The following is a 19,182-nucleotide window of genomic DNA, read 5'->3' as shown; positions in this document are numbered from 1 at the left end:
TCTCTGCCCTCATCAATCCTCTTTGTTAATTCTTCAAAACACCCAAACAAGTTAATGAGCCATGAATTCCCATGCATAAAGCCATTTTGACTCTCCTTAATCAGTTCTTGCCTTTCCAAATACATGTATTTCCTGTCCTCAGGATCCCCTCCAACAACTTGCCCATGACCCATGTTAGGTTCATCACTCTGTAGTTCCCTGGCTTTTCCTTACCACCTTTCTTAAATAGTGACACCACATTAGCCAACCTCCAGTTTCTTGGCACCTCACCTGTGACTATCGATGATAGAAATATCTCAGCGAGGGGCCCAGCACTCACTTCCTTAGCTTCCCACAGAGTTCTAGAGTACACCTGAGCAGTTCCCAGGGATTTATTCATCTTTATGCGTTTGAATATGTTTAGCACCTCCTCCTCTATAGCATGGGCATTTATCAAGATGTCACTATTTATTTCCCCAAATAACTTCCCTGAATGTATTCCCAGGAATATCCTCCCACAGTAGTGATGATGCCAGTTGGTCCATCCAGTTTAAATTATGAATCTTATTCCGCTGATAGTTTAGTCTTGTGAAGACTGTAGTGTTGCATGAATGCCACTGGACTAGTAATAGAATTCAGGGTAATGTTCTGTGGATATCGGTTGAAATCTCACCATGGCAGATGGAGAAATTTCAATTCTAATCAAAAAAATCTGGAATGAAGAGCAAACCTACTGGCGACCATGTAACCATTGACCAATTGTTGTAAAGACCCATCTTGTTCATTCATGGTCCTTTGAGTACGGAAGCCTAGCCAGGTCTACAAGTGATTCCAGACTCACAGCAATGTGCTTTGAGTCTTTCAATTGCTGTCTGGATGTTTAGGGGTGTGCAATGCTGGTCTAGCCAGTTACATCCAATGAATGAACAAAACATATTAGAGATTTTTAAAATTCATACATCACTTTTACTTTGTCTTTTTTCTCTCATAATTCCATCTTATTTAACCTCTTTTTAACTTTGTGCTGTACCCAGACTGTCTCAAATTAGTCTCTGTTTCTCTGTTTGTCCAACTGTTTACTGAGGTCCCAGATGTTATATTATCATCACAACACATCAAAGTATTGTTTAAAATTTCTAAATTTCAGGAATTGCTAGTGAATGAGGCATTCCAGAAAGATACTATTTCACAGTAGAGTGAAGAGACTCAACTTCCAATTGAGCTTATGTCAATTTTTAAAGATGCACTTCTCAGCTATGCCAGAAGGGGGTGACATTCAAGGAGGTAGGGATAATTTTGCAAACCAAGAGGCAAAAGACAAAAATCCTGAAAGTAAGGACCTTATGGGAATGAATTGCATTTATCGAGCATCCAACATGCTTTTCAACTAATTGAAATTTTTAAAATGTAGTCATTCTTCTAAAGTAGCAATTCATGCACAGAAAGTGCATGTACTGTAATAATGACTGGATGGTATTGCTACTTGAAGGGTAAATAACATCAATGTAAAAGATATAGTTGAAGCAATAGCAACAGCCTTCAACTAGAAATGCTGAGTGAATGATCTATTTCAGCCGCCTCCAGTGATCCCAAGTGTTGCCAGTCTTCAGCCAATTTGAGTCACTCCACGGGATGTCAAGAAATAGTTGGAAGCACTGGATACTGGAAAGGCTATGGGCCCTGACAACATTTTTTAATATCTCTGAAGATTTGTGCTCCAGAATCAGATACATCCTCATCAAGCTGTGTCAATTAGGCTACGACACTACTGGAAAATGTGGCAAATTGCCCAGGTATGTCCTGTACACACAAAAAAGGACAAATCCAAACCAGCCAATGCTCCATCAGTCCATGGTCAGCCATCAGGAAAGCAATGGAAGAGTCAGCAACAGCGCAATGACATGGCACTTGCTCAGCAGTAACCTGCTCACAGATGCCCAGTTCAGATTTTACTACAGCCACTCAGCTCCTGACCTCATTAATAGCCTTGGTCTAAACATGAACAAAACAGCTAAACTCCAGAGGTGAGGTGGGACTGACAGCCTTTTACATCAAGTCCCTAGTTGAAAGAGCGTGGCATTGAGGATCCCTAGTGAAACCGAATCTTAGAGAATCAGGGAAAGGTTCTCCATTGGTTGGAGTCATATTGGGCACACAGGATGGTGATGGTGGTTATTGGAGGTCAGTCATCTCAGCAGCAGATCCTCAGGATAGATGTTTTCTGATCAATCTGTTCAGAGAAGTTACTATAAACACCTGGAGCAGATGGGACTTGAACCGACACCTCTTGGCTCAGAGGTAAGACATTACCATTGCATAACAGCCCACAGTTCCTCAGTGTAGTCTCCAAGGCCCAACCATCTTCAGTAAGTTCATCAATGACATTCTGTCCATTCGTTATGAGATTAAAAGTGCACACTCTTTCCCAGTTTATTATTTTCTGTAAGGGGAGAGCTGGGCATGAATGAGCTTAACCAACCAGTTTTAGTATTTGTTGTAAAAATCCAGGAGCACATCAATCAACAGGAATGCCAATTGGAGGATGTGAGGGTGGTAGGCCATACAGTGATCTGAGGGTTTGGGCATGGAAGTCGCTCCTCTGTGAAAAAGATTCCCAAATTCCTCAAGGGCCAAGTACTTCCCTAACATGAAGCTGAAAGCCTGGGAACCATGTTGACCATGACCAGCAACTTGCATTTAACACAGCAGGCGAAGGTTTTAACACAGTTTCTCCCTCCAGCAACGAGGCTCCCAGCTCCCTTGGAAATGAAAACAAAACAAGGATCGTGTTGTAAATACCCCGAGACTTTTCCTGAGTCCAGGTACACAAGTGTTTTAGTCAAATACAAAGAACGCTGAAGGGCCTCCCCTCTCTTCACGAAAGTATGAAGCCAGATAGCTAATACTTGATGCTGGTTCACAAGGCTTTGTGGGTGGAAAGCTACGTGAATACCCCAACATCGAAAAGCAGAGCTTTCCCAGCAACAAGTTCACTGTAATCACACTGCAAGACCATATGTAGTGTCAGGCTCAGTGAGTAACATAAAATGTTCACAAAATAGTTCAGAAAAAGACATTTTCATATATTCAAAGTACTTTTTTTTTACCTCTTATTAAAATGAAAACAAACAAATCTATGGATGCTATAAATCTAACACCAAATCAAAGTGCTGGAAAAAATCAGCAGGTATGGCAGTATCTATGGAGAGAGAGAGAGAGCGAGAAATTGAAGTAAAGTTAACATTTCGCCTCGAGTTTGTCAGTAACTCTGACCAGGAGCCACTAGACTCCAAACATTAACTCTGGGTTCATCAATCATGGATGCTGCCAGACCCACTGAGTTCCTGCAGTGCTTTCTGTTTTTGTTATTAAAGGTTGTACTCATATGCTGACCTTTTTTATCTCTGAGGTAATTGAGGTAATGCTCAGCAACACAAGACTCTTTACCCTGTTCCTCCACACTCACAATAACTCCGATACACCCCAACCACTCTCAGGCCTTCGCTGTGGGATCTCATCAATAATGTCTGAGGCATTGAACTGGGGTCCTATCCAGTAAATGGTTGAGAAACACTGATTAGGTTGACTACTAAAAGTGGCAGAACATGGCAGATAATATTTGATGCAGAGAAATGATATATGTTGTTAGAAGGACTGAGAAGAGACAGACCTGTACAATTTTAAAGTGAGCGCAACAACAGTTCTGGGAGATTGGGTTTATCATGTACACAACTGAAAAAAATCACAGTTAGCACATCCAATTTTGAGAATAACTTATCAAACACTAATTTTATATGAGCCGTGTGCTTTCATTCATCGTTGTGCAGCAATTGTATTGGTAATGTGGTCAATCTGTAAATCTGGCAAAATAAGATTGAATTGTTTCATTAGAAGATAATAGATGATTTTAAACTGAAGAGCCCTGTGCTGTCTTGGAGAGTTGGTCATATTGCCTGTGGGTGGCCTGTGGTCTACAGCTGTATGTATGACCACCCGCACACCAAGTTAGCCTCCCAGACAGTGTTTGGGACATAGAGAAATGCATCAGGTCAATGATGTCATTCCAATAGCCCAGTAAGCAACAGGGTTATATGCACATTGTGTTTACTGTGAGTTCACAGTAGTATTGAATTTTGTATTCAAGCCATAATTGAATTTATTTAAGGCTTTACTTCTTCAATAATCAGTCCCAGCATTGAGATACAATGAGGTGGAACGGTGGCTCAGTGCTTAGCACTGCTGCCTTATAGAACCAGGGACCTAGGTTCAATTCCAGCCTCAGGAAACTGTCTGTGTGGAGTTTGCACATTTTCCTCATGTCTGCATGGGTTTCCTCCCACATCAAAAGATGTACAGGTTAGGTGAATCAGCCATGCTAAATTGCTCATAGTGTTCAGGGAAGAATAGATTAGATGCATTAGTCAGGGGTAAATGTCTCATAATAAGGTAGGAGAATGAGTCTGGGTGGATTACCTTTTGAAGGGTTGGCATGGACTTGTTGGGCCAAATAGCCTGTTTCCACACTGTAGAGATGCTATAATTTTATTGTCTTGATGCGAGAAGATGCATTTTGGCAGAAAAAGAGCAGAATTGAGAGATACTACCATCTTTTTGAAATGTTCAGTAGCAGAAATGTGTTTCTCTACATGATCCAGAAGAAAACAGGAAAATAACTAACTTTAGCAAAGGGATCTGGTGCAGGTCAAATTCGAGTCCTGCTCTGAAATGAAAAGTAATGAATTGGTGATCTTGAAAGTGGAGATGGCTTGGGTACATCAAGGTAGATTCCTATAAGAGGGAAAGGGAGACCAATCAATACTGGAACTCCCTAAATGATGGAATTAGAGAGTAGGATGGATCAGAAATCAAAGGACAGGTGTCAGCTTGATAATTGGTTCATATCAGGTTAAATTTAAAACATTTAAAGGAGAGATAGCAAAGGAAATAAGTGGGATGAAAACGTCAGCACAAGAATTTATTGACTGAATTTGGTTGACAGAAAGAAGAATCAAATGAGTATATTCATTTTAAAGGAGCAATAAAGAAAATTAGGTCAAATAATGAACAAAATGGAGCAAAACAAAGATACAAAGGCATGGGTGGGAGGAGAAAAGAGTGCAAAAGCCAGGAATTGGGTGAGAATGGGAATTTTGTGCAAAGGACAAAATAAGTGCCATTCTCTGCTCCACATTACTCTTTAACCCTTCCATCACCAAGGAAGTTGTGGCTTTGGTTCAGGATGTCACCCAGAAATTAGAGCCATTGAGATCTGCTCCAGTTAACTATTTTTGTTTGAGCTTGTGCATGTCTTTCTATCCCTTTCTTTAAAATTGTAACATTCCTATATTACCTCTGCTTTTATTGCTACCAAAAGACATCAATACCAACAAAAGGCAATTAAACTTTATTTCATCAACATTGCAAACTCTAATAGGATCAGTGCTGGAGGTTGTTATTGAATGTGATCCTATGGTTTCCGATCATACTCTTTAGATCTTTCACTTCAATCATACGTGATCGAGAATAAACTCAACAGTGTTGAGGTAGTAGCATTTTATCCAGTGTTTTTGTCCTTGGTACAATTTAAAGTGTAGACATGAAGAAAAAAATACAGGTCAATGAGAAAAAAGATGTAATTGATATAAACAATTTTGATTAAGCTATGAAAGCACATGTTGTGTTTGTGGACTGTGGTGTGTGGTAGTTTTTAGACAGCTATGCCTCCATCTCAAATATCACTGGTCTGGTCATTCAGCTGCAGTGGGAGCTACAGACCCTGCAACACATAAGGGATTGGGATAGGTTGAAAATGGTGTAGGTGCAACAGATTGTGACCAAAGGGGATAAAGAAGGAAGACCACAGGAATCATTCCTATCCAACAGTGAAAATGTACTTTTTACCTTGAGAGCAAGTATGGAGACTTGGAGTGACAGCGAGATTGTGGATCATGGCATATTGTACCAGGAGGCTGTGTGGAGATGACATGACAGGAGACAATTAGGTAGTGGAGACTTTATATGGAGTTATGAACTAAATAAGATTTAAGATCTTAGAGTTGAGCTGAGGCCACTTGGAGCAGCTGTAAGTGACATATTATGTAAATACAGAGATTCAACAACCATTAAGGAAAGGCAGACTGATTTCATGGGAGATTTTCGCTTTTAAAAACTTTATAATAAGCAAACAAGCAGCTGAGAGCTTGAGAGTGAATTTGTTGGGTATATCAAATAATTTTCTTCAACAATATATCCTGGAACAGCTTTTTCAAATTAGTTTCCAATAAAATCATATTTTAAGACTCAGAAATTAGTACAATGCCAGATACCAAATCAACATGAACTAAACAGCGATGAAGCAGCATTGCAGAATCATTAGAAAATCATTTAGGTTTGTGTATTATAAATTATAAAGATAATTAATACATTAAATAAATGAAAATATGTGTTTTAAAGTACCTAAATTAATATTATTATAAGGTGCTCACCAAGACAGTAACTTACATTAGCATGGGCTTGGCTTTTGGAAGGTATTCATTTCATTGCAAATGTAATCAGAAAATAACTGTAAATGCCAGAAATTAATGCAAAACAGTGACTCACATCGTAGATTTTAATGAGCTTCATATCAATGTGATATGAGAGTGACTGTCTGCAGAAAATTCTTGAATCTGTAACTGGCTAAAGTAGTGCTCGTGAATAGTTTGTGATGTTGAAAAAAAGTTTAATATGATGCAGAACTAGTTTATAACCTCAAGATGTAAGTGCTTTATTTGCCAAAAATGACAGTCATGGATAACGAGAGAGGCAAGACATAACATGGGACTACCGTAAATCTTTTTAAAAATCATTTTTTCTTGGAAAGCATTGATTCTGGTGAATGGGAAAGATACAGAGAATATAAAATTGTTTTCAAAAGAGACACTGAGAGCTACAACAAGGGAGTATGAAATGAAATTTGCAAGGGATATTAAAATCAACACTGTTTTAAACAATTATATTGAGAAAATTGGGGTTAGTCAGGAGCATTGTGAACTCCTGTGATGGTGTTAATTAAAACAAGGAAGTGGCCAACATGCTGAATAATTACTTTCTGTCAATATTTACAGCAGAGGAAGAGGTTAACATGTCAGACAACCCAAGGAAACGAATATTGAATCAGAAACTTGGCAAAATTGACAATTGCAAATACCAATTATGAAGAAAATTGTGCACGAAGAAGTGAAAAATCACCAGAAGCCACCCACGAGTTTGAAAGAATCAATGAAAACATTGTAGATGTCTGACTATCATTTTCTACATTTCTTACAATTTGGGAACTGTTGTTTTTCATTGGAAAATTTTGAATGCCATTCCATGTGTAAGAAAGGGATGGGTCCCTCATGGAATTGTAGGTCATGTAGCCTAACATCTGTTGTTGGGAAATTACTAGTCTTCCTTCTAAGATAAGGGTGACTGAATATGAATTTTTTTGAGGAGTGCCAGGTAGGTGAAGGTTTAGCATGCCAGCAAGATGAGAGGTTAGGGTGCTCGGTGAGTGAAGGGTTAAAATACCAGGGAGTGAGAGATTCGGGAGCCAGGTGGATGAAGAGGTTCCGGTGCTAGGTACGTTAGTAGAGTTGGGGTGAAAAATGAGTTATGGAATTATTTTTAAGATTCCCTACAGCATGGAAACAGGCTCTTCAGCCAATAAGTCCACACTGACCCTCCGAAGAGTAACCAACCCACACCCATTCCCCTACATTTACCCCTAACTAATGCACCTAACACTATGGGCAATTTAGCATGGCCAATTCACCTGACCTGCATATCTTTGGAGTGTGAGAGGAAACTCATGCAGACCAGGGGCAAACGTCCAAACTCCACACAGACAGTTGCCCGAGGCTGGAATTGAACCGGGTCCCTAGCACTGTAAGGCAGCAGTGCGAACCACTGAGCCACTGTGCCACCCATACCAAATATGTAAGAATGTGGGATGATGGGTAAATGGATTGGTGCCCAGTTGCATTGATTAAAGTAGTGGCTAGGGTATTTCTATGAATGGAATTTACATGGACTTCTATGAGACATTTGATGATGTCCCTCAAAGAAACTGTTACTCAAAGTTGAATGCATGGAACTGAAGGCAAGTTGTTGACTTGCTTTGAAATCTTGCTGAGCTACAGGAAACAGACCCTAAGGATAATGGGCAGGCCCTCAGATTAATGAGCTCCTAAAAGGACCTGCTAGGAGCTTAAGAATGTGTCATATTTATTAATGAGTTGATAACAATGTGGAAAGTCAAATATCCAAATTTGCTGATGATACAAAGACATATAAGAAATTGTATGTAAGAAATATAGATGGAAGTGTGACATTGCAAAGAAATCATTATAGATGGAGTGAATCAGCAACACAATTGATGCTACTATAGGTAATGTGAGGCTACTTTCGACATAAGGAAGATAGGATATGGTGCTTTCCAAATGTGGAGGTACTTCAAACTACACCACAGTATCTGTACAAAGTCCTCTAAATGCGTCTGGAGCAGTTCTGAATACAGGTACACTGCCATGGGCAGAAAGGGTAGATTGACCAGAATGTTACTGGACGGTGAGAGTTAAATTACTATGAAATTGCAAACTGAGTTTGCATTCTTTGGAATTTTACCAGGTTAGGGGTGATTTGATAAAAATTCTCAAGAGATTGAGGGGAGCAGGTAGGGTAGATATAGGGAAGGTATTTTTTTTTAGATTAGATTAGATTACTTACAGTGTGGAAACAGGCCCTTCGGCCCAACAAGTCCACACCGACCCGCCGAAGCGTAACCCACCCATACCCCTACATTTACCCCTTACCTAACACCACGGGCAATTTAGCATGGCCAATTCACCTGACCTGCACATCTTTGGGTTGTGGGAGGAAACCGGAGCACCCGGAGGAAACCCACGCAGACACTGGGAGAATGTGCAAACTCCACACAGTAAGTCGCCTGAGGCGGGAATTGAACCCGGGTCTCTGGCGCTATGAGGCAGCAGTGTTAACCACTGTGCCACCGTGCCGCCCACTATTTAAATAAAAGCAAAATACTGTGAATGCTGAAGATGAAATCAGCCAGTATTGGAGAAACTCAGCAGGAGTGGCAGCATCCGTGGAGAAAGAAACAGTTAATGTTTTGAGTCCAATATGCCTTTGGAACTGAAAGGGTCTGGAAGTGTAATGATTTTAATGCACTTGAAAAGGTAAGCAGGGAAAGGCGAGTTGAGGAGTCACGGTAGAGGCAACAGACTCTAAAACTTTCAGTCAAATCTTTCAGGAGTGAACTTGGAGAAGAAAATGACATTTGCAAATATCATTGCAGATGATGCCAAATCAATTGATAAATTTCAACCTGACATTGATTAATTTTTGTTGTCCAAAAGTAAGGATCAATGTGGGTAAGGTATATGGAGTTGGGTTACAGATCAGCAATAATGAATGGTGGAACAGACTGAATCAATTATTCAGTTTGCTGAAGTACTTAGTGAATAATGTGCAGGAGTAGTTATAAAAGAAGATGATCTTTCCAAACCTACAAAAAGCAAAGATATCACTGGGATATTGGGACAAATGTCTTCAGAAGTGTAGTAGAAAGACTGGTAATACTTAAAGTCGATGAGTCACCCAGTGCAGATGGGTGACTCATCCTAGGTTGCTAAGAAATATGAGGGTGAAAAATGTAGAGGTGTTGAACAATCTTCCTTAGACACTGACATGGGGCCAGAGGATTGCAAATGTCATAACTTTGTTTAAAAATAAGGGCGATAAAACCACTAATTACTGCCAGATGTTTGGCATGGGGGTGGATAGTTGATAGCGAGTAGGCCATTCAGCCTGTCAAGCCAGCCCCCACCTTCAGTACAATATACCTAATTGAACATTTTACCCACCCCATCCCCATAAAACTGCCCATCATTGGTAATCAAGAATCTGTCAATCTCTACATTAAATATACTGAGCTTCCACAGCATTCTCTGGTCGAGAATTTCACAGATTTACATCCCTCTGAGTACAAAAATTTCTCTTCATTTCAGACCGAAGTGGCATCTGCCTTACTTCTAAACTGTTACACCTATTTCAAAACTCCCCAACCAATGGAAACATCTTACATGCATCGACCCTGTCTATGTCTATGTCAATGAGATCGCCTTTCATTCTTTGAAATCCTAGATAATACAAGTCCAGTTTCTCCAGTCTTCACAGGACAGTTCTGACATCCAAGGCACAAGTCTGATGAACCTTCATTGCACTCTCTCTCAGCAATGATATCTTTCCGGAGAAAAGGAGACCAAAACTGCACACAGTACAGAGTGTGAACTAGGCAAGCTCCTATACAATAGAACCAAGACTTTGCATGCAACTGTACTCAAACCTTCTTTGAAAAAAGGCTAATATTCTATCAGCCTTCATGGATAGCTTGCTGCACCTGCATATTAGCTTCAGTGACTTATCAACAAATATACCAGGGTTTCTTTGAGAAGTACAATTCTTCGAGACACTTACAAACAGATGTGGATTAATATAGCAGAGCCAGCATGGATTTGTTAAGGACAAATAGAACATAGAACAGTACAGCACAGTACAGGCCCTTCGGCCCACGATGTTGTGTCGAGCATTTATCTTAATCTAAGATCAACCTAACCTACACACCCCTCAATTTACTGCCATCCATGTGCTTGTCCAGCAGTCACTTAAATGTCCCTAATGTCTCTGACTCCACTACCACTGCTGCCAGTACATTCCATGCACCCACCACTCTCTGCATAAAGAACCTACCTCTGACATCTCCCCTATACTTTCCACCAATCACCTTAAAATTATCACCCCTTGTGACAGCCATTTCTGCCCTGGGGAAAAGTCTCTGGCTATCTACTCTATCTATGCCTCTCATTACCTTGTACATCTCTATCAAGTCACCTCTACCCCTTCTTCTCTCCAGTATGAAAAGCCAGAGCTCACTCAACCTCTCTTCATAAGACAAGTCCTCCAATCCAGGCAGCAGCATCCTGGTAAATCTCCTCTGCACCCTCTCTAAAGCATCTACATCCTTCCTCTAATGAGATGACTAGAACTGGACACAATATTCCAAGTGTGGTCTAAACCATGGTTTTATAGAGCTGCAGCAAAACCTTGCAGCTCTTAAACTCGGTCCCCCATTGATGAAAACCAAAACACCATAAACCTTCTTCACAACCCTATCAACTTGGGGGGCAATTTTGAGGGATCTATGTGCATGGACCCCAAGATCCTGCTATTTCTCCACACTGCCAAGAATCCTGTCTTTAACCAGAGGCGCAGCAATCTCATTTCTCACTTCCCATAGTAACCTTGGATACATCTGGACCGGCACTGGGGACCTATCTATCTTGATGCTTCCCAGAATTTCCAGCACATCCACTTCCTTAATCTGTTCAAGCCCATTAACCTAGTCCGTGGTATTCTCATTATGTTTAAATAACTTGATTGAGTTTCTTTATAAGATAAGAGGGTGTCAAAGAGGTCCGTACAGTTGATGCGTATGTAGTTTTTCAAAAAGAGTTTGATAAATGCCACATATTCAACTTCTTTTAGCAAAATTGAAACCCAAAATTAAATGGATAGTGATAGCATTGTTATAAACTTGGCAGCCCATTAGAAAATAGAGGTGTGGTGAATGGCTATATTATAGACTGGAAGGAGATATCCTCTAATATTTTGCAAGTTTCAGTACGTAGCCACTGCTGTTTTATCGTTCACATCAATATCTTCGACTTGGCAATTTTGGACAAAATTTTAAAATCTGTCGATGAGGTAAAACTTGAAAGTGTAGTAAACAGTGAGAACAGTCACTTCAGGGAGGTTTGGATGACCTGAGGAAACCAGCAGTCATAGAGCTGATGAAATTCTGTGTGGTGTAGGGCAAGAGGTGAAATGACGACAAAGTTTTGTAAAATGATTTATTATAATTTGAAAGATGCTGCTATTAAAGAATGCTGGAGGCAGATTCACTGGTAATTTTCAAAGGGAATTGAATATATACTTGACTGAGGGATAATTGTAGAGCTATGGGGCAAGGCCAATGAATTGGGAGTAATATAATAATTAACCCTTTCAAACAGCCAACATGCAGAAGGTTTGGTGAGTTGTTGCCTTTTTTATGGTACCTTGTATGATGTTCCACAGCTCTGATAGACACAGATCACAAACATTACCTGAGGAGAATATTGTATATTTGGGAATGTGCATGTTTGGATATGTGCATGTGTTCCAATGTAGTACACATCACATCACTCTGTGACTCTCCTTAAATATCAGGAGCCTGCCTCAGTCTTCTCCTTCAGAAAATATTTCTACAAAAGCAAAAAAATCTCATACCAAGGCTGAGTTATGAACAATATTCTTTTTGTGAAGGACTGATTTTATATGTGTTCTTACATCCTATGATTTTCCTTTACAGTGGGATGCTATCAGTGAAATGGATGAGTACTTCACTCCAATCCACACCTATCAAGTCTGCAATGTCATGTCTCCAAATCAGAACAACTGGTTAAGGACTAATTGGCTCCAGCGGAATGGGGCACGTCGAATATACATTGAAATAAAGTTCACTTTGCGAGACTGCAACAGTATGCCAGGGGTTGTGGGGACCTGCAAGGAGACCTTCAACCTGTATTACTTTGAATCAGACAGGGACATTGGCAGCAATATCTGGGAGAACCAGTTTGTGAAGATTGACACAGTGGCTGCTGATGAAAGCTTCACCAATGTCGACTTGGGAGTCCGAAGACTGAAATTAAACACTGAAGTTCGTGGAGTGGGTCCGCTCAACAAGAAAGGTGTCTACCTGGCTTTCCAGGATATAGGAGCTTGCATTGCGATTGTGTCAGTGAGGGTTTACTACAAGAAATGCCCGGCCATGATACAGAATCTGGCTGTCTTTCCCGATGCAGTGACTGGTGCTGACTCGTCCTCTCTGGTAGAGGTACAAGGTCAGTGTGTGGACCACAGCGAGGAGAGAGATACACCGAAGATGTATTGCAGTGCAGAGGGGGAATGGCTTGTTCCCATTGGGAAATGTGTCTGTAGTGCTGGCTATGAGGAGCAGAGAGATAGCTGCCGAGGTAAGACTCCTTCCAAATATTTCTATAACTGCTTGTCAAAGAAGTTTAAGGAACAAATAACTTTTGTCTTATGGTTTCCAAGGCTTTCCACCCATGTGGTTCATCTTAACTCGTGCCTATGTTTGCTTTAGACTAATTAAAGGAGACTGATCACAGTGATTAATGAACAATTTCTCTATTGATTGTATCATGCAACTCTCAGAACACTGGAAAGTGATTTTAATGGATGTCGATTTGTTCTCATCTGCTAATCACTATTTACATGTCAGTCACTGAACTCCAAATAGCTCTTTTTAAAGATTAACATCCAATATATAAAGTAAGCTCTACATTGAATACAAGCAGTTGAGAATGGGGCGCGGGAAAAGCACAACAGATCAGACAGCATCCGAGGAGCAGGAGAATCGATGTTTTGGGCAGGGGCCCTTCATCAGGAGCTCATTGAAGGCTCTTGTGGCACAGTGATAGTGACTCTACCTCTGGGCAAGGATACCTCCATTCAGGTTCCAACCTGCTTCAAAGGTGTGCCATGTCATCTCTGAACAGGTTGATAAGAAAATATCTATCACCATTGCTGAACAAATCCACAGAAAATATACAACCCAAAGAGAAGAACAGTCTGTTGTTCATATTTTATATTATGGTGTTGCCACTGATTTTAAATGTATTCACATACAAATACAAACATAAGAACACAATCAAAGAAAAGCATACACCAAAATACAGACCTACAAACACACGTGTATAAAGACATGGACACATACAAACAAACACAAACAGATGTACAAGCTCTCACCTTGTATACACACAGACTTGAATAGATTAGACATGCCACATGAATAGAAAATGTGGACGTACATGTGCATGTTACAAACATGTACATACAAAAATACACGTGTACAATAAACTCAGCCTTCTAAAACTAAAGTGTGGTGAACAACTGAGAAACAAGCTGAGGATAGAAGCCAAACTTACATCAAGGTGTAAGTTTCTAATAGGTTTCAAAACTTTAAGATCACATTCCATCATTTGGTTTGTTTTTGAAAATGATAGCCAACACTCAATGTTGAGAAGTGATTTTATTGAGAGTGCAGTGGGATGGTAAGCTCAAATTCAGTGAGCTGCAGGGAAGAGGTAAAGACACAATTTGTTGCATTAGATTTCAATGTTCCTGCAGGGATTGTGAATGATGAAGTGGGAAGAACGTTTTCTTAGGAAGGCCAGTCATGATACACCCCAGGAAATGTTTCTTTTTCATATCGAGTTGGTTTATTTCCCACATTCCACATTTGCCGTCAATAATAATGCAGATGGAATGAAGTCATCTGTTGTATTGACCATGAAAGGACTGTACTTCCAACGTGGTCAAGGTCAAGAACCTCAGATGCTATTTTTCATGGGACTGAATTAATTTTCTTCAAATCCACTGCTTTCCTGAAATGTGGACTTTAGCTCAGTAATTAAAAAGTGCTGAAAAATGTGTTGCTGGAAAAGCGCAGAATGTCAGGCAGCATCCAAGGAGCAGGAAAATCGACATTTCGGGCATAAGCCCTTCTTCAGGAATTAAAAAGTGCAACAAACAAATTCACCACCTCTTCTTGATCTTGTGCTGCTTAATGTTACCATGGAAACAGAGACACTTCAGCCCAGATTTACAAGGCTGATGATCAGATAATGACCATGATTTTCACCAAAAGTTCTGCACAGAACTTTTCAGCATTAAGTAGAGTTTATTTTTGAAAAATGAATTTGCATTTACATATGGCTTTTTACATAGGCAAATGCCTCTAGACCTTCATAGGAGTGTAGTATATTGGCACCAAGCCACTACAGAAAGTAGAATAGGTGACTCAAAGCTTGGCCAATAATGGGTTTTTATTCTGTCTCTCTCGTGAGTTCTGCCTTGGAACACGTACCAATGTTATATCAACATCCGTGTGTGTGGCTGAAGTTTAAATCAATACTTTAAAATGTCTGCACTCTCGTGCTTACAGCAGCTTGCCTCAGTTTAATTGCTTTTTCTAAGTGACCATGCCCAAGTTATCTAACTGTCTACTGTAAGCAGGCAACAGACAAGCATAATCAAAGTCCAAGTACACCACAGCATTAAAAGAGTATAGGGAGGTGGAGCAGCAACTTGATATCTGCATCATCTTAAACTAAAAATGCTGCTAAATACATTGACCTGTTTTAAGTGATGACAACAAATATCGACTGAGCTGATGAGATGCTCAAAGACTTATTTTTCTGGTGACTATTGTGCCTGCAAGTCTGTACTGTCCGGTAATGTTCAAATGTATCATCTTCGTAATTATTTATTGGCAGAATTATAAATTGATTAGTGGGATGATCAGCCTTCCAATCTATAATGCATGTCTTCTATTCGATCAGTTGGATTTTAACCCAGTTGATAAATTTTGCACATGCATTTACTTACTCCACGTTGTAAATATGGGGGATGTGATTGGACTAGTAATCCAGAGTTTCAGGTTAATGTTCTGGGGACAGGGAATTGAATCCCACCATAGCATCTCATAAAGTTTAAATTCAATAAAATTCTGGAAATAAGTAGCAGGCTAATGGTGACCATGTAACTGCTGGCAATTGTCATTAGAGTCATAGATGTCCACAGCATGGAAACAGGCCTTTTGGCCCAACTTGATCATGCTGTCCGATTTTTACAATTGAACTATTTCCACAATTAGTCCCATTTGTTTATGTTTGGTCCATATCCCTTCATACCTATTTCATCCATGTCTAAATGTTCCTTACATGATGCAATTGTACTCATTTCCACCACGATCTCTGGTAGCTCGTTCTAGACATGCACTTTGTGTGAAAAAATTGCCCCTCTGGATCCTTTTGTATTTCTTCCACTCTGACTTTAAAACTATACCCCTAGTTTTAGACTCCCCTACCATGGGGAAAAGCTGTTGCCTATCTACCTAATTTATACCTCTCATAATTTTATACGGTCTCCCTTCAGTCTCCCACGCTCCAGGGTAAAAAGTCCCAGCCGACCCAACCTCTCCTTATAACTCAAACCCTCCAGTCCAGGGAGCATCCTAGTAAATCTTCTCTGCTCCCTTTCTCATTTAATAGTAACTTTTCTATAGTAGGGCAACCAGAACAGCATACTGTATTCCAAATGTGGCATTGTCAACATCTTGAACAGCTGTAATAAGTCATCTCAACTCTTGCATTCAATTAAAATCCTTCCGGTTCACTAATCTTCTGTACAGAAGGAAATCTGCCATCCTTACTTGATCTGACCTACCTGAAACTTCAGACTTCACAGAAATATTGTTGACTCTTAGCCATCTTCCAGGTAATTAGGGATGGTTAATTAAAAGCTGATTGAGCCAGCAATGCCCTTACTACATGAACAAATGAAAATAAATGCTCAACTATCTGTGGCTGCAGTTGTATTGACTCCTGAGCAGATGGACTCTGTCTAACTGTGCTTTAAATTGCCAAACTTTAATTGATTTTTACAAGAACCAACCGGATATGCCCATCAATAGCATTACTCATGGCAGGGTGGTTGCAATTGTTCAGCCATGTGTTTCAAATTGGAGACCTGGATTCATGTCCCCCCTACTCTAGAGGTGTGTAATAACATTTCTGAACAAGTTGATTAAAATATATCAAATAATCAGCAACATAACTCTTGTGAATTGGCAGTGCGTCATCATCATGTAGTTTGTTGAATTAGAGTGCTAGTAAACTAGGGTCTTGTGGCACAGCAAGAGTGTTCCTGTCACTGGGTCAAAAGATTCAGGTTCAAGTTCCATCTGCCCTGCAGGTGTCTCGTTGTCTGTCTGATTAATAAAAAGACTAGCAAGCTGCAGCACACAGAAAACTAGTGCTCTGCAACTTACGAGACCAAGCCAGTGCAGCGCATAGAGCACTAGTCTTATGAACATATATAGCAGAGAATTGATAGCATATAAATAGAATAGAATCCCTACAGTATGGAAATATGAGCAATCGTAAGTGCACAGAATACAAATAAACTGCAAATCACTCGCAAAGTGATGCGAGTACTAATATTGCATGGTATATACGACTAGTACAGTGCAGCATATTGAGCACAAATGACTGCAGTGCATAACATCATAAACTGTTGTATATTAACCACCATTACATTACAGAAACTAAACCATCAAATTACTAGTATACTACTTCTTGCAAATCACGAGTAAACTGCAACATATAGAGGCCTGATAGACTGCAGAATATAGGGCACAAGTGAACTGCAGTATTTAAGATCCGCAAAACTGCATATAAAACACTCATGAACAACATCTTAGCGGAGCAATGTACTCCAGCATATCAAACATTTATGAACAGCATACAGAGCATGAGAAAATTGCAGTCTACGCAGTACTTGAGGATATGTCTCCCACCCGCTCCAGATGAGTGTTATAATATCTCTGATTAAACATATCTATAGACAGATCTAAACTGATCTACTAAGCTGCAGTATGAAAAGCAAAGCGGACTGCAGCTACTGGATGCTCATAAACTACTGTGTATAGAGCACGATAGACTGCAGCTGAAACTGGGGAGTAAGGCGTGCAGTCATTGTAGCATATGGAAGCACAAGAAAAATGCAACATAAAGATCACTGGTAAACTGGTGTGATGTTACATTGGTCTGTTCCTGAGCTTCATTTTCTTGTACATATGGAACTGGTGATATTTAATTCACTAATAAGGGGTATCTGGATGTTCTTGATTCATTTTGCAGCTTCGACGATCCACTTTGTCTGGAGAAAAAGCTGAGACTGCTATGAACAAAATTTATTCAACTGATTGATCTAAGATTTGGTCTGAGCAGAACTGCAATACATCTAATAGAAGTGTCTGCATATTCTGATTGCTAGTGAAGACCCAAAACTTAATCTTTCTCTGAGTGCATTTCATGATTTTCAGTTATAAGTTTTCACAATTTTAAACAAAAGAAGATGCTTGTTCCATGACACCTTAAATGTCAGAGCATAAGAATGATGACAGAGTGGACACCTTAGCCCCTTGAGTTTATTCTGCCAACTGTGGCTGATCTCGAGTTCTACAGATATTTCAAAGCCATTCAGAGATGATTTAATTTGGAATCGCAGTCATGATGGCATTGCAGTGATAAGGTGGTGTTAACCTGCACACGACAAGTACCATCAAGGAACAATGCGACAAATAACAGATAATCTGTTTTCATTATGTTGATCTAATGAGAAATATTTGCCAGGATATTGGGAGGGCCCCATTTCCTCTTCTCCGAATAGTGCCATGGAATCTTTTAACTCCAATTTAAATGGAACTTAAGACACTGGATTGTCAGTTACCAGAAGGACCAGGAAAGTGTGTGAACAGGATTTGAAAGTCGCTTTTCTTGAAAGAAGATGTCACAATTTATACCAGGAGGGCTGGTGTGGGGATGCAGTCTGAAATTTGCCACTGAACTAACAAGGTGCCTTTTCAGTGGGTAGCAAGGCTCAGTAAAAGGCCTCACTGAATGGGTTTAGGATATTAAGTCACCAGATATGGGGATCACGCAGTGTCTGGCACATTTCAGTGGGAACTGGCCTGCATGCACTGGTGAATTGTTGTCGTTGATGGAATCATTTGTCAATCTTTAGACATAATTGACAGTCACACTCAACTGCTGAGTGTGACATCCCTGAGTTCCTGTCTGGCCCGAGTATTATTAACACTTCTATTCATCCCACAAATCACTTCTCAGCATCCTATATCATTGCAAGGACAATGGTCTTAGGGCATTATGAAAGGCTTGGTTCCTGAGTCAGAACAGTTGAGGTGAGAGATAATGCCTGTGCAGTCTGATAGCTGGTCCTTCATATCAGCCTCATCAATTGCCCCAGCCCTTTGAGAAAGGCTTTGCATGTTGGACCAGGTTTCTTGTTACAGACTACACCAAACTCCCTCAAAACATGTCAAGAAGATAGCCTATACCCTAACCTTCTCTTATTTGCAATACAAGTGCCAGGCATTGCATTTTAGATGCAATTCAGATTGGTCAAACTACCAGGTTTGAAGCAAAACATACTTTATTCATGTACTATAGTTAA

The 19,182-nt window shown here is 40.1% G+C and overlaps 1 protein-coding gene across 2 annotated transcripts in view; it reads left to right on the top strand.

The window, feature by feature from the left end:
- LOC122540177 (ephrin type-A receptor 8) overlaps window positions 1-19,182 on the top strand; it is a 530,533-nt gene that overhangs the window by 101,380 nt on the left and 409,971 nt on the right. For both annotated transcript variants that reach the window (XM_087980648.1, XM_043675512.2), the window contains exon 3: window positions 12,431-13,094. In XM_087980648.1, coding sequence (XP_087836774.1) covers window positions 12,431-13,094 — 664 coding nt within the window. The remainder of the gene's footprint in view (window positions 1-12,430; window positions 13,095-19,182) is intronic.

The sequence above is a fragment of the Chiloscyllium plagiosum genome, unplaced genomic scaffold, assembly GCF_037043375.1.
Source record: "Chiloscyllium plagiosum isolate Xiang-an unplaced genomic scaffold, Cpla_swu_hap1 HiC_scaffold_37, whole genome shotgun sequence".
Classification (NCBI taxonomy): domain Eukaryota; kingdom Metazoa; phylum Chordata; class Chondrichthyes; order Orectolobiformes; family Hemiscylliidae; genus Chiloscyllium; species Chiloscyllium plagiosum.
The sequence above is the reverse complement of the archived record's forward strand: the minus strand, read 5'-3'. Positions and strand labels throughout refer to the sequence as shown.